General features: G+C 32.0%; 1 protein-coding gene across 2 annotated transcripts in view; it reads right to left on the bottom strand.

Annotated features, from left to right (window-relative positions):
* Nucleotides 1–16,614, bottom strand: part of LOC126771734 (potassium voltage-gated channel protein Shaw-like) — a 107,712-nt gene that overhangs the window by 8,479 nt on the left and 82,619 nt on the right. For both annotated transcript variants that reach the window (XR_007669564.1, XM_050491787.1), the window contains exon 4: nt 10,570–10,687. Coding sequence is in view for 1 of the 2 variants with exons in the window: in XM_050491787.1 (XP_050347744.1) it covers nt 10,570–10,687 (118 nt within the window). In the remaining variant the exon portion in view is untranslated. The remainder of the gene's footprint in view (nt 1–10,569; nt 10,688–16,614) is intronic.

Below are 16,614 nucleotides of genomic sequence, written 5' to 3'. Positions count from 1 at the left end.
AATTGTCCCATAAAGGCCCGGACTTAGAGATTCAAGGGCTTTAGGCACTTCAACATTTTAGGTCTCTCCATTCCGAAGCCGTTAGAAAAAAATTAAGTTGTTTTGACTGGCTTGTTAACGTAGGCTTAAATCCGGGGCTGGTCCTAAAGAAAAAAACGAAGATGGAAAAGCTTTTTTGTCATCTTTACTTTACTTTATTCAATTCATCAATACGCCTTATATAGTAATGTATTTTTTAACATATATAGTCTAATATATATATATATATATATATAGTTAAGATTAATCCTTCTGGAATACCAAGTTTTAGTACAGTTTCAGAAATATTTACACACTTGCAGAACTTCCTTATTGCTTTATGCTTATATACATAAATATAAATCAATTAAATCAAGAGCTTTATTTTTATTACCGTAACGATTTACTTTATATAAAAGGAATTTATACAATTTAAAAGATTTAATCATTTTACAATTTATCCTATGTAATGTATTTATACAAGTCTCAGAGATGCTATTCCGTCATCAGTTGTTGAGTAAATCCAAATAAAACTCGAATCGCCAATGCGACACCAACCTTGGGAACTAAGTTATGTTATGTCTCGTGCCTGTAATTACACTGGCTCACTCACCCTTCAAACCGGAACACAACAATAACAAGTACTGCTGTTTTGCGGTGAATATCTGATGAGTGGGTGGTACCTACCCAGAAGGACTTGCACTAAGCCCTACCACCGTTAAATGGTATTCCACCGACGCAGATATGATATACAAGTTGCAAATATTATAAGCGATGTTTTCTTCATCTCAGATAAAGTTAACAAGGTCTTGGATTCCGTCTATGATTCCATCTTTTTTTACTTAAACTGTAATATAATAATAAAATAAAAGATAACTTTTGTTACCCTTGATTGATATCCAAATATTCGATTTAGTATTTCCTTAATTAAAATATACAATTTGAACATTTAATTGTTTGTAAATATCAGAGCAATAATTATCAAGCATTTTCATATTTTTCAATTAAAAAGTAGAAGTAGCTCTAGTATAAAACGTAATTATTCACATCAAAGAGACCGCTGTTACGTCTTGAAATATATGTTAATTCGTGGAGCATACGCAATTTCCACGACTTTACATGTAATTAATCTGCTTTAAAGCGCTTAATACGAAATGCGACGTCAGCGTCGTTAGCGTATTCATAGGGATGTTTCGTTGGATATATTCTTAGGGCTCCTTATACAGTCTTCTCATTTTACACGATTACGTTGTCAACTTGAGTATATTTATATAAATATGTTTACCGATAATTTATACGTACCTTTGACAAAGCGTAATTTGCTAAATATAAATAACCGGAATATAAATAACCGGCCAGGGTGGAATATGCGAATCATTTGTATATAAACAATTTATGTCTTAAATTTCATCAATATTTCCTGTATCTTTTTTAAGAGTCCTCAATAATAAAGGATGGTACTTTATTTTAATAAACACTCTCTTCTTATCGTAAGTGTTGCTATTATTATATATTAATTAGAAAAAAAAAACGAAAAAGATTTCGATAATTGATCTCTTCGATAATTGATATATATATAAATTTTATTCAACTGCTAATTGAATAATTGTGATTTTATGAACAGAACCTTGAAGTATCTTTTGTTGCAACTTATTTTCGGCTTGTCCTATACAAGGGAATACCGATACAAGGCCATACAAGTTATTATATTCATACCACTGAAATCATTTTAACCTTCGATTTATCCCCTGCGAGTCAGGACCACGACATGTTATGTGCATTTAATTTAAGATTGAGAATTAAATCTGACATATATTTCTCCATATTAATTTGTACTACAAGCAACACTTGACTCAATTGAAATCATACTTAATGGTCTATTTGAAATTAATGTATTATATTGAGTAAGTCTTATATTGAGTGAGTACTTAAATGAATGTTATTCAAATTATATATATATGTCGGCGCGTGACATAATTAAATAACGAAAATCAGTTAATTTTGAGAGTTATAATTTATTTTGTTATTTTTTATTGTAAATGTAAATTATTCTGTTTAGTTTATTAGAGCGAATAACACCGAATGGAGTTGCGTTTGTCATGACGGGCGAACGTCATGTCAATCATGGACTGGTTGACAGCGATTGTACGCGTTGATCATTCGCAAACCCATTGTCTCTAAATCACTAATTACTAGTGTAACCTCTCATTGTATAAGAAATTGAAGTGTTTTTAATTAAAATAGTATCAAAAGTCAACGTTTCAATCTTAACGTTTCCTGAGCATAACACCCACCATGGATTCCAGTGCTAACGAGTTCCCGAATCAACAATTAGATGCGATAGCCCGGCTTCCCAACGTCTCGTTATATAAATATAACGGAACGTATATTAACGGGACGGGATTAAATATATATAAGTATAAAACTTATTAGTAATTAGTTTCATATCAGATTGTTGTAGATAATAGGAAAGGTCGTATCTAAAATCGCTGTATTAATATTAGTCCGTGATTATTTCTTGACGCCTTTTTGGACTCATAACATAACCAAACAATTTAAGTAATAACAATATTTTAAAATTAATATATACGTACATTGGATACGTACACTCAATCGTGAAAATAGGACATATATAAATAACAGCAACACATTTAAGTGTAATAGTAAGCACTTATTTGTTAAGAAGCAACTACTGATAATAGCTGGCAACATTTTGTCTATAACTGGCAACATTCAAAAATAACTTACAGAAATGAGTCGTTAAATATGATTACATAATTAAAACTTAAAAAAAAGAACAAATAATTAAAATATTAACCATAACAAAAATAAATAACAATGAAATCAAAAATTGTAAAATGAATGTGAATGAAATGAAGAATGAAATGAATTTTTATAATGGCAAAACAATTATATAAAATGTTAAGCGTGAAACCAATGATCCGTAATGACCGCAAATAATAATTTAATGTGAATACTTTGTTGTGATTTATTTAATGGTTTAACACAAATCAACTATTATAACATCAATATGTTGTATTGTATTTTTATAAAATTATTTTATATCACATATTAACATTGGCCATGGCGTCCAATCTCAAGAGAGATTAGTCAACTGCGCAGGAGATATTATAGTGCACAAGTGTGTGCGCAAACACAGGTGCACTCTCTATTCCCTAACTCTCATAATCCGATAGGACGGCAATCCGACACAACCGGAAAGAGTTCACGGGAGTGTACACACTTCCAACTTCCAGACTCTGGGCTGCTATTGAAAAATTTCTGACAGAAAAACTCAATTAATTTTTTTATTGGCTCGACCTGGAAATTAAACCCAGGACCTCCGAGTTTTACATATGACCACTAGACCAACGAGGCAGAAGCATAGAAGCATACATAACACACAAATTAAATCAAAATCCTTTATTCGACAAGCGTTACACTTACTTATTGAGTGTCGAATTATAAACTACCACCGGTTTGGAAAAGAAATACCCTGATCGAAGAAGAACCGGTTAAACATATCATGACTAGGTTATATGTTTTTATATTTTATTTATTAAGTATTTATTAGACATATTTTATTTTATAACGCTGTAACACAATAGGTTAAGAATTTGTACTAACAAGTATGGATAAATTCTCTGAAACAAAGATTGTATTACAAATATTATTATTATTATAAAATCTTAGATAGCGGCGCTTCGATTATATGAGAATTGTTTCATACCTCTTTCAGTGCTAATTTCTTTTGGAGTGTTTGACCACTTAACATCAGATGGGTCTTTTCTTTATCTGCCAAAACTATAACTTTATAGAATAGAATAGGAAGGTGGACGATCATATGGGCCACCTGATGGTAAGTGGTCACCAAAGCTCTTAGACATTGGCATTGTAAGAAATGTCAACCATCGCTTACATATCCAATGAGCCACCAACCTTGGGAACTAAGATTTTATGTCCCTTGTGTCTGTAATTACACTGGCTCACTCACCCTTCAAACCGGAACACAACAATATCAAGTATTGCTGTTTTGCGGTAGAATATCTGATGAGTGGGTGGTACCTACCCAGACGAGCTTGCACAAAGCCCTACCACCAGTAAAAACTAACTATAACTACTAGTATTCTGATTATTCTGATAAAAATGCAATAACGAACTTTCTATATTATGCTGTTTATACTTTTATATTATGCTGTTTAAAATCGGGACGTCCCCATAAAATCCACATCGAACGCTATAAGTTCCACCGTTATTATAATTTTTATCGATATATTGCTGATAAATTTTATAATGCTACGTAACATATTTTTATGAAACAAATGTTGATAATAGCCAACGATATTGCGACACTATCACGCGAAGTTCAATAATAATATATTAAAATGTGTTGTACGTCATAAAAAACGGACGATACGTTGCAAACGAGAAAAGTTCATGATGCTAAAACTTTCCGATCGAAATGATTATTCGTCTGTTATCGTTATAGTTTTTTTTATTACATTTTGTAACTTTTAAAGACACGATGTAATTTCTGGTATTGCAAATTTTTGTAAGGAAATTTATCGAATACTAACGAATCGCTCTGACGTCGTATATACGTAATATGTATATAAAGCAGGATGTATCTTAGGTGAAAGTAAAATTTCAGGGTCCATTTTGGGTAAAATGTTCCTGTCATACATATGTACTGGCTAGGAAGCTGTTAAATAAAATTTACTATATATTCTTTTTATTTATAACAAAAAAAAGTTTTTTTTTTTGTCACCCATTGTCATCTTGTTTGGGTTACCTCTTATTTATTTTTACAATTTTGAAGCGCTATAAGTTAAAAACGCAGCAATATTACACTTTAACCTACATGTTTAATCAATTCATACTGATCTGAACTTTAAACATTATCGATATGGAACATCAACAAATCATATACCGAACTGCTCACCGGCTCTCTAGTCATAGTGTGCACGCATTTTGTAACGTAGTGATCAAATTAGTGAGCCAGAACTAGTGGTTAAAGAATCATCATTTAAAACCCGGGATTGATATAAATTTTCTTGTGCTTAGTATGCGTTTACAATTTATTTAGTAAGTATGTCCATGTGTGAAATTCTACCACATGTGTATCCAGTACCCAACTAAAACCAACATTCACCAATAATTCCACTGTTCTGAAATAAGCCCCAAAAATCTTCACTACAAGAGATGTGACATTATTCCAGCAATTATTTATTTACAGAATATTATTTTTTACTAAAACAAATAAAGAGTTAAAAATAATTTACCTCTCAATAATTATATTTTAATATTTAAGCGAGCCATGATTTGGCCATTATGGCTATATTAATGTTATGTACGATGTACTTGATCAAGCACGTAACAGTAACAGTCTGTGAATGTCCCACTGCTGGGCTAAGGCTTCCTTTCTATTTTTGAGGAGAAGGTTTGGAGCTTATCCACCACGCTGCTCTAATGCGGTTTGGTGGAATGTAGCAGAATTTCAGTGAAATTAGACAAATGCAGGTTTCCTCACGATGTTTTCCTTCACCGTAAAGCACGAGATGAATTGTAATCACAAATTAAGCACATGTAAATTCAGTTGTGCTAGCCCGGGTTTGAACCTACGATCATCGGTTAAAATTCACGCGCTCTTACTACTGGACCATCTCGGACCAAGCACATGCTCAATTTAATTTTCTCCACTTTCCCATTTATTCTATCGTTTTAACATTCTCATTATTAACTGTTTGTACGCTACAAATATTGTCTTTGAAAATCATTTCAATGAAAAAGATGATAATAATTGATTGTTTGTTTTTAGGGTTTCCGGCAAAATCTACTTATAATATTGACATTAAACTCATGTTACATTATGATATTGGTGGATATATTGGCTGATTTTCTTTCAACATAAGCTGATTTCGTCATGACGTCATCCTTCATAAATAAGTACGACAAAATTAATAACACAAATTGAGTACACGAGTCCTGATTGCCCTGGTTTAAACTCGCATTGTTGGTATGGTTTTTATAATGTAATAGGTTCGGCTTAGAAGAGTGCGAGAGCTATGAGTGTACAGGCATACAAGGGATATAACATTTGACTTGTCAAGGTTGGTATGACTTCTAACAATGCAAATTTCCAGTTTACTAGTGGCCAACATGCGATAAAATCAACCGAATACAATAAAAGACACAGTATGTTTGTGTGTTTTTTTATCTTTCTTGTTATGTTTGAGGATTTATCGTTTTTACTCGTTCTTATTGTAAATGTTTGTGTCTTATTTGTATGTTTTTATATGTATTGATAATATAATTTATTTATTGATATTATCTGTATTTTATATTTACATTTATTTATTAGTTTGTTTTAATTATAAATTTATTTTATTTTATTTATTCTTATAGCACCACCTACCTTATATCCAATGAGTTATTACTTACACCGTTGATTGCGTGGAAGAGATCGCTATGTAGCGATAGGGTCGCCAAAATTGTATGCTACTTTTATCTAGGTTGTATTCATGTTTTGTATTTTTTTTTCTCTTTGCGGTGTATAATAAAGTATAAAGTATGTTTATGTTTTTTTGAGATATAGCTTATTATGTTAACGTAATCGGACATCAAATTGTCAGTTGAAACTATTAGAAGTGCATAGAAAGGTACATTTAGATTTATATATATTCAAAATGTCTACAGAAATACCGACCAAATATATACATAACTTTTATAAATGTGACGCACATATGAAGACATAAGTATTACATACTAATAAATAAGAAAGAGAATTGTCTGACAGAAAAACCCAATAAAAGTTTCTTGGCCCGACCCGGGCATTGAACCCAGGACCTCCGGGTCTGGGGCCTTACATCAAACCACTAGACCAACGAGGCAGTCGAATATAAACGTGTAATATCACCCACCTAGTCGAGCAATAAAGTGGAAGAAATGTCGAATCCATAACCTTAACGCGAGTCTTTGCCCTGTGGGACCTAACTGAAACTTTAACTTTCCAAATATTTGCTTCCAAAATGTATGTTAACTTTTTACATCTTTATAAATGTAATATTTACAAACCATTAAAATTCTATTTTTAAATTGTAATAACTTTTACAAATTCGAGTGTTTATGTTACAATTTTTAATAATTTTGTTCATTTTAATTATATGAAAAATTATCTTTAAAGTAATTTGAGCACTGCAGAAATGAGATAAAAACTCGTCACAATATCTAGTTAACATAATAAGGACATATTTTAAATATTAGGTTTTAAAAACTGAGCCGTAATGGTGTAGTGGTTAGAAGACGAAAATCTTAACTTATGATCCAAAGTTCAGACCCGGGAAAGTCCCATTGAATTTTCATGTGCTTATTTATTCATCTCGTGTTCGACGTTGAAGTAAACTATCATAAGGAATCTTGCATGTATCTCTAACATACATTGTAATCGTAGCAGCTTAGCCGAGTAAGCTCCAAAAACCTTCTCCTCAAAAATAAGAGAAAACTTTAACCCAGCAGTGGGACTTTTCCATGTTACTACTTTCTTCAAATTCAATTGTGTCCCCGGATGTGAATCTGCTTACAATTTTATGATCCAGTTATTTTATCTACCGCTTTGAATATTCATACTGTGTTTGGCACCAATTATAAAAGAAATTTTTTTTTTATTCCAAATAGATTATACATTACCACAAACATCTATTAAAAAATATTCCATTATAATAGCATTCATATATAAATTCCATATATAAATTTATATATTCTTTTTTTGTATTGTGACGGCAACAATATTGCTTCGTATAACGATTTGAATGGAATTTGAATAAAAATACCAAATGAGTTGTATTCAGTTCCAACCATGCGACTCACTATTCAGTAATGGTTGAAGTTAACAAGTGTGCAGTTTATAATAACAAGATCTTGCTTACGAGTCGCATCGTTTTAAAAACATGCATGCAAAATATCACCTCGATTGTCTTTCGTAGCTAAATTCTTAATTCTTCTGATCGAATCGTATTTTCAATATGTATTCAAATAATATTATAAAAATCAAATGAATATTTAAAACTGATAACTTTTATAACTATATATGTTTTAAACCAAAATAACCGTTATTTTCATTTTTGTCTGTTTGTTCGGGGTAATGTACGAAACGGCTAAAAAATATAATTGAAAATAACAATGAATTGTTACAAGGCGCATTCAATTTCTTCTTATTATTTTTTTTTAATTTATTTCTTCACAAAAAGTTTACAAATTGATATATAACATTTAAATATCAGCTAAATAATGTGAAGACTTGCAATAGATAAACTGCCTCCACTCCCGTTTATATGAACAAACAAAAAATGTATAAAGTGAGAAATAAGAAATAATAAAAATATAAAATGGAAAAATTATATGTTGTCCATGCTTATGTGAGCATGAGTTCGTACACGCGTGTGTGTGTTTGTGTTTGGGTGTGTGTGTGGTTTAAGGGTGTAATTAAACTATTTTTATTTGTGTTATTCAGTCTGGTTGTGTATTTCCTAAGGTACCATTAGTATTTACCAACTTTACCTTTACTTTAGTCAATGGTACCATTTAGTCTTTATTTAATTACAATCGATAGAGTTTTTCCAACGGTATAACCAATTAAAGCTTATGTATAAATTTATTTCATGTATAACAAAAATTTAGCGCGTGTAAAGCCTCGGAGTTAAGCTATCTTATACTAAACTACGTAACGAAATTTAGGTGAAATTTATTTTATAGATATCTTAAAACAAGACTTTTTTTATTCCCGAAAGTCGTTATTATATTATACATACATACATACTCATTTAGCACATTTATTCTGTCGTTTTCATCACCACTTATTGTTGTCATGAAAATACTCGACAAAAGAGATGTAAAAATATAACCAACACATAAAAATAAATAGAAAACTTCGGTAAATTACTTCTCATGTTATTGAGAAGATTTTGGTTAGGTTGCCTACGCCAACAAGGCGTATAAATTTATTGAGAATTTCTTTAATATTACATAGTTTCTGTATTTATTTTCCTTTAATTTATGAATAAATTAATGAAGCATATTTATTTTTTAAACATCACACGTTAAATTAAAAGAAAATACAGTTTTCCTGATTTCACTGGTGGTAGGGCTTTATGCAGGCCCGTCTAGGTTGGTACCACCCACTCATCAAATATTTTGCCGCTAAGCAGCAATACTTAGTATTGTTGTGTTCCGGTTTGAAGGGTGAGTGAGCCAGTGTAACTACAGGCAAAAGAAACATAACATGTCTGTTTCCAAAGTTGGTGGCGCATTGGCGATGTAAGGGATGGTAATTATTTCTTATCTTGACAATGTCTATGGGCGCTGATGATCACTTACCATCAGGTGGCCCATTTGCTCATCCGCCTACCAATTACATAAAAAAGAGCTTACAATTAGACGATTAAATCATTAATTTTATTATGAATATAAAATGTTATTAAAATTATATTAAAAAGTAAAGTATTTCTAAAACAAGAAAAAAATACTTAGGAAGGTCTAACAGCCAATGATATGTAACAATATTAGTTATCCTATAATTCAGGTACTGTGCTGTCCAGATATAAAAACAAACATGCACATAAAAATAACATTAACAACTAAATTATAATGTGATAAGTTAATAAGCTCTTCAACTCATAGATAATTTTTTTTCGGATTTAAACCAACACCTTTAGATGATGTCTTGTATAGTCGAAATGGGCTAGTGGTTAGAACGCGTGAATCTTAACCGATGATCGTGGGTTCAAACCCGGGCAAGCACCACTGAATTTTCATGTGCTTAATTTGTTTTTATAATTCATCTCGTGCTTGGCGGTGAAAGAAAACATCGTGAGGAAACCTGCATGTGTCTGATTTCATTGAAATTCTGCCCCATGTGTATTCTACCAACCCGCATTGGAGCAGCGTGGTGGAATAAGCTCCAAGCCTTCACCTCAAAAGGGAGAGGAGGCCTCAGCCCAGCAGTGGGACATTAACAGGCTGTTACTGTATACTGAGTCAGTCCTCAAAGCATGTATATAATTTATATATAAGGCTTGGTAAGATAATTTAAAAGTTATTATCATAGAAACATGTTAATGAGTAATCGGGTTTATATGTCAATGCTTTCACATTAATCAATACTATTGTTATAACTGTCACCGGAAACTTGTTTTTGTGTTCTACTTTTACACCTGAAATTGTCGTCGTCATGCTATTTGACATACAGGATATTATAGGTAATTATATACCAAATTCTTGTTTCATTTTTAAATATATTATAATAGAGAGGCAGACCAACAATTAGACATTAGTACAGTGAAAAATGCTTCTTATTACGCTTAAGCGCTGCCTACAGCGGAACTACGATTTTATTTCTCTTGTTCCTGTAATTATATTGGCTTACTCACTCTTCAAACTAAAACATAGCACTACGAAGTAATGTTCGTTTTCGTTAGAGTGGGTTGTATCCAGACCTTTTACAATATCCGGATTCTGTTGGAAGCCATTGAAAACACTAGCATGTCTAATACTAACCTGCGTGTACGTCATCCAGCAGCACGGCTCCACCTGGTTCGCGTCTAGTCCCCAGAACTCCAGCTCTTCTTCAAACAGCGGCCCACAAACATCCGTCGGGTAGTGAAGTTTCCCCGTTCTGAAATTGAAATATTATTTTAATCGAAGATTCGAAGGTAATATTTAAAAATTATTTCCTTTATTCTGATCGATGTAAAATGTTATTTGACGTTTCTAAGATTTGATTAAATTGACTTTTGGTAGGTCTTGGGTGTGTTAGCGGCTCCGGAATCTTCACGGTACAATTCGAGATGAAATTGCGGAGTTAGCTATAAAAATCTTTTATTTCATCCAAAATCGCAAAAGATGATTACGGACCACCCGATATTGTCATCTTCGTTAGATAGACTGACTTTTGTATTCATAAAATACTTATATTTATAAAGTCAGTCCGATCTGACCATTACACAACCAACGCTGTGTAATGGCCAGATAGACTGACTTTATAAATACAAGTATTTTATAAATGCACTGAATTTTATAACAAGTCTAAAATAATCCAAGAAACAATATCATATCCAACAACTTGTAACATTAAAAAAATATTTCCTTGTGTTTGTTAGAGAAATGTTGTAGTTTTCTTGACAACAAAAGATTCTCATAATGTAACTCGAAAACATTGTCGAGTATTTTATTTAAAAGAGATATTAAGAAAAACAACATACACTTTTAGACGGTTAAAATTATATCGTCAGACAAGCATCAGTTTGTGGGTGTACTTGTTGTTACTGAACCAACATACAAGGAAATCTTTTTTTTATAGAATAGGTAGGCGGACGAGCAAATGGGCCACTTGATGGTAAGTGATCACAACGCCCATAGGCATTAGTATTGTTAGAAATGTTAACCATCGCTTACATCGCCAATGCGCCACCAACCTTGGGAACTAAGATGTTATATCCTGTGTACCTGTAATTACAGTGGCTCACTCACCCTCAAACCAGAACACAACAATTCCAAGTACTACTATTTTGCGGTAGAATATCTGATGAGTGGGTGGTGAACTAAACGAGCTTGAACAAAGCCCGATAAAATTCGTATAGTATCATTTATAATTCATTTATTATTATACATAAAATTATAATTTAACCTTTTTTGTTGTTTCCTTTCAGATTTATGATCCTTATAGAGAACGTCAAAGAATAAGTGTTTTTTTGTGTTTTCTTATTGGTAGGTTTAATAGGTGATAAGGCTCTGTGCAAGCTGATAATTTCTCGCAAAGCAGATAATTCATCTCGTATTTGACGGTGAAGGAAAAAATCATGTGGAAACTTGCATGTATCTAATTTCATTGAAATTATGCCACGTGTGTATTCTACTAACCCGCATTGGAGCAGCGTAATGGAATAAGCTCCAAACCTTCTCCTCAAAAGGGAGAGGAGGTCTTAGCCCAGCAGTGGGACATTAACAGGCTGTTACTGAATTAAGTTAAAATAAACTAAAAACAAATAATTAAATTATATGTTACTTAATAATATGCAATAAATACAAAATCAACTTTGTAATAATAATAATATGTTACTTTGAAAAGTCTATAACAATATGACGCAAATATTTATTGTAGTCAGCTTTGAATTTTCCATTTAGAAACTCAGAAAATCTTCTAAATAGGTTTAAAGACTCGAATAAGTTTATTTCAAGAATTCGTAAGAGACTTCACTTTCCCAAGAACTGAACCCCTTAAATGCTAGGGGCGTTTCTATCTAAAAGCGCGAAGTTTGGCGTTCACTAATCGCATCGATTTGTCCTTATTTTAGTAAATTGTAAAATGGTACTTCTATTTTCGGATTCAACTGTAGAATGTTAGCTTTATTTTTTTATAAGTTTAATTTTTATGTATACATGTATTGGTATGTATTAATACTTTTGGCTTATTTACATTATTATACGATATAAAATTTTGCATTTCCTTAAATGAAACCTAATTCAAATTTTGAATTGCAATAATTAAGTAATAAAAAAAATTAGATCAATATAGACATTGGCCGGTAGTTATTTGAAGCTTATCCAATCGTCAATATTAAATTTATCAATACAGAATCTCTCGTTGAACTTTAAAATCCCGTGTTCGTAAATCAATAACGCCTCTGATACAGGGAGATTAAACATGTCCGAGTAATAAGCGCCTTAACAACTTAAATATTATTATTACTAGTTTATTTCCGCGGCTTGTGAAATTTTTTAAATGAGATCGTTAAATTTGTTACTGAACGATTTGAACTTGAATAGCATAGAATATTATTATTATTAGCTTTTACTCGAAACTTTATTCGACGGAATTGATACTTTCTTTCATGACCTGGATGGTCCATTTGTGTTTTGGTTACATATATTTCAAAAGTAAAATTAATTGAAATAATTTAAATTACTTACTTAATAATTTAACGAAGGTAAAGATTTATTTTCATTTTGATGTGAATGTCGCATGCCTCGCATGCCGTTACGATAAGCGGTATGACGCTTCCTTATGTCGTCATGCCTCCTTTCCGCCACTTTCTACCAGTGTGTGCGTGGCGCGTACATTATATACAACGTATTGTATATTGTACGAAACGCTATGATTTTATATATTTTACTCTATATACATATATCTATAGGTTTTCTTTAAGTTATTTTATTAATCGTCAATTTCGATATTTCACATTTGTCGGGCGTTGCGTGACGTCTACATATTATTTATAATATTATTAATGCTTATAATAAAAATTAGGATAAGAAAACCTGTACTCCTGTTTTTGTTTGTTGGTGACGAATAACCAACTACACTATTAGTTAATAATAAATTTAGTTCCAAAAATATCAATACCGAACGGAGCAATTTGATCCTGTTACCAAAGTTAGCAACAAACAACCGAAGTCTTGCCTTTATCAATTAAATTTATTTGCCCTCAACCAGACACTCAGACAGGGATAATAAATGGTATCCACAGATCGTATTGGGTAAAATGAATAATACAAGTGCTTATGCCAGATGTTGGAAACCAGCCTATTTATCAATGTTTCTTATATATAAGTTCTTGTTAAAGGTTTCGAATTTATTATTATAAAATGATAATGAAGTCATCTAAACCTAAAGCAGCGTGCTTTTATGTTAATGTTTAACAAAAAAGACGATAATAATTAGTCTTGATAAACATTTTTGACTTAGTTAACTTAGTTTTTGATATATTTCTCACTGAAATATCATTCATTGATTCGCTTTCCAGTTCAATTGACTCCGTTGATCAATCAAATGGAGTATCGACAAAATCTAGTTTGAATATATTTTTAAAATGTTTCGGTTGAAAATACACAAATAGAATTTCCGCTCAATACCATTCGGTACTATTATTTTTGTATCCTGTTGACCGATCACGTATCAAACGAAAGGATTGGATTTTTAGTTGTGTATTTTTTATTATATATATATAGAAAAAAAATGCATTCAATCGCATGTAATTATATCATGACGAATGGATGAATTAGAAATCATTTTGTATAATGCACAAATACTGTCTCGACGACTTCGTTGGTCTAGTGGTCAGATATAAGGCCACAGATCCTGAGGTTGAACCCCGTGTCGATCCGATAAAAAGTTACTGGGCTTTTCTGTCGAAAATTTTTCTGTGTCAGCCCGGTTTCTGGAAGTTTGAGAAGATTTTTTTTATGTATTAAATTATCTTCTCCATAATCTATATTCTGAACCGGTGGTACCATTTTACATAATATTGTAAAATAACGATCCAAAAGTGCTTATTAGAAACTAGTCGAGTGGAAAAAAGTATATTTCGATGCTAAAACGTATGTATTATGCTTTATGATATTTGGTTATAAAGTTTTATTGTAATAACGTTGGGGTACAATTCATCGTTAAAACGAATAAAGTCGCAGGGACAATTCGTATGAATAATATTTTCGGAGTTCATAAGGTTGAATAATTTTGGCATGTTGTTACCATAAATGAAAAAGGTCGACTCCTAAAACGCCCTAAGCAAACAAATGAAGGGTGAAAGAAAATAAAATGTTGGCTCTGACTTTGGAAATAACTTGTATCAATATATGCCTTGAGGTTTTCCACTTGATTTGTTATGAAATCAATGCTTTATTTACTTTTGAAGTTATGATTTTGTACAATACTTTGCAGAATAAAAACTTTCTGATGAAAGGGAAAACATTACTGGAAGAAAAATGTATTAAGTGAATAGCAAAGTACTAGAATATAATAATTACATAAATCAAAAGTTCTCGTAGAATCATTGGTAATATAATAAATACTATTAATCTTTTTAACAAAACAAACTATCAGTGCTTAAGGATGAATTTCATTATAGATGTGTTGCCACAGTACAATTAAAAACATGCAAGCATGGACTTATAAGAAAGCTTAGAAATACTCTGGCAAAAATGGAGTCAACTTTACATGGATCATTAAAGATTGAGCGTATTCGTAAAAAACTAGGAGCACTGCAGCTGAACGAATTGCTGGACAAAGCTAATAAGCCTCATTGTTATGGACCTCTATGGATTTACGTGAGATGCAGTGTTGATAGATCATCGCCAAGCGATGATGATGATGATCTCCACCTGTCCGATTTCGGCCACGGTGGCAAGTCTGAAGAGAGCTTAGCCAACTGCGCAGGGCATATTATCGTGCACAAGTATGTGCGCAAACACAGGTACAGTCTCTATTCCCTAACTCTCATAACCCGATGGCACGGGAACTCGATAAAGAGTTCAGTCGCAGGATCAACGGCTTTACGTGCTTTCCGAGGCATAGGACTGTACACCCTTCCAACTTCCAGGCTCCGGGCTGCTACTGAGAATCTTCAACAGAAAAACTCAATAACTTTTTACTAGCCCGACTTGGGATTTCAACCCAGAATCTCGGGTACTCGGTAACAAAAAGACAATGAGTGCAGTTTCAGTATCTAGTGACAGGCTTATAGGTCGAAATCACGATGAAAACCGTAATCCAATTATAATATGTATAATTAGAAAATAAGTGAAAAAGAATGGTACTAGTAATTTACTTTAACAAACATTTATTTACAATGCGAGGTGTTTTCATAAAATATTCAATGATACTTTTTTAATAAGGGGCTCACTTCATTGATCAACAGAGTATACACGAGTCGAAATATACTATTGACAGGTATCGGAGAAAAAAATATGAAAAAATGTGCCGAATGATCATTCGTTCGGGATCCTATTGATTGATGGACTAAGTGAAAGGTCTAACTGCTGGACAAATGCTATGACAAATGAACGAAAAGAGTCGGGTTATTTTTGTACTGCGAACTACAAACTTTTAAAATTAAGCTGTTGAAAGTACTATAATTTCTTACGTGACGTAGGCCTAAGAAATACAGTTGCTTAGGATTAAGAACTACATAAGAACCTAAGTAAGGAGTAATAAATAATTTAATTTAATCTCATAATTTGATCTAAAATATGCTTTCTTCATCTTGAGCTTCATCAAAATATTAAAGAATTATAGTTTAACGCTCAATATCAATAACTTCATACATATTTTGTTATATAAGAATTGACTGTTTTATGTGTATAAATTTTTCTATTTCATATAGACTTTCTCACGAGTAAGCCTTTGGGTAGCATTTTCGACGTTCATTTGTTACGAATCCCAAAAATAGCTATCTAGGTCGCAGTATCGAACGTATCACAAAAATTTAAACCGAAGTGCTTTTCACTGTAAATCGTCAAGACTCCATCATTTATTCCAAATCGGTAACGTAAAACTTCAATTATTGAATGTCGCATTATAAAGCCTCTTGGGATTTTTTTTCAAGTTTTGTAAATGTAAGAAAATCGATTTATTTGTGGTATTGTGAGGAAGATTACCTTTAATGGTTTGAAGCGCCAAATCCTCTTTTGAAACTAAATCAATGATGACTGAAAAGGTCTGATAAGAAATATATTATAGTATAGGTAGGCGGACGAGCATATAGGCCACCTGATGGTAAGTGGTCACCAACGCCCATAGACATTGGCATTATAAGAAATGTTAAC

Source organism: Nymphalis io, chromosome 11, assembly GCF_905147045.1.
Source record: "Nymphalis io chromosome 11, ilAglIoxx1.1, whole genome shotgun sequence".
NCBI lineage: Eukaryota > Metazoa > Arthropoda > Insecta > Lepidoptera > Nymphalidae > Nymphalis > Nymphalis io.
Note: the sequence above shows the minus strand (reverse complement) of the source record. Positions and strands in the feature narration are given on the sequence as shown.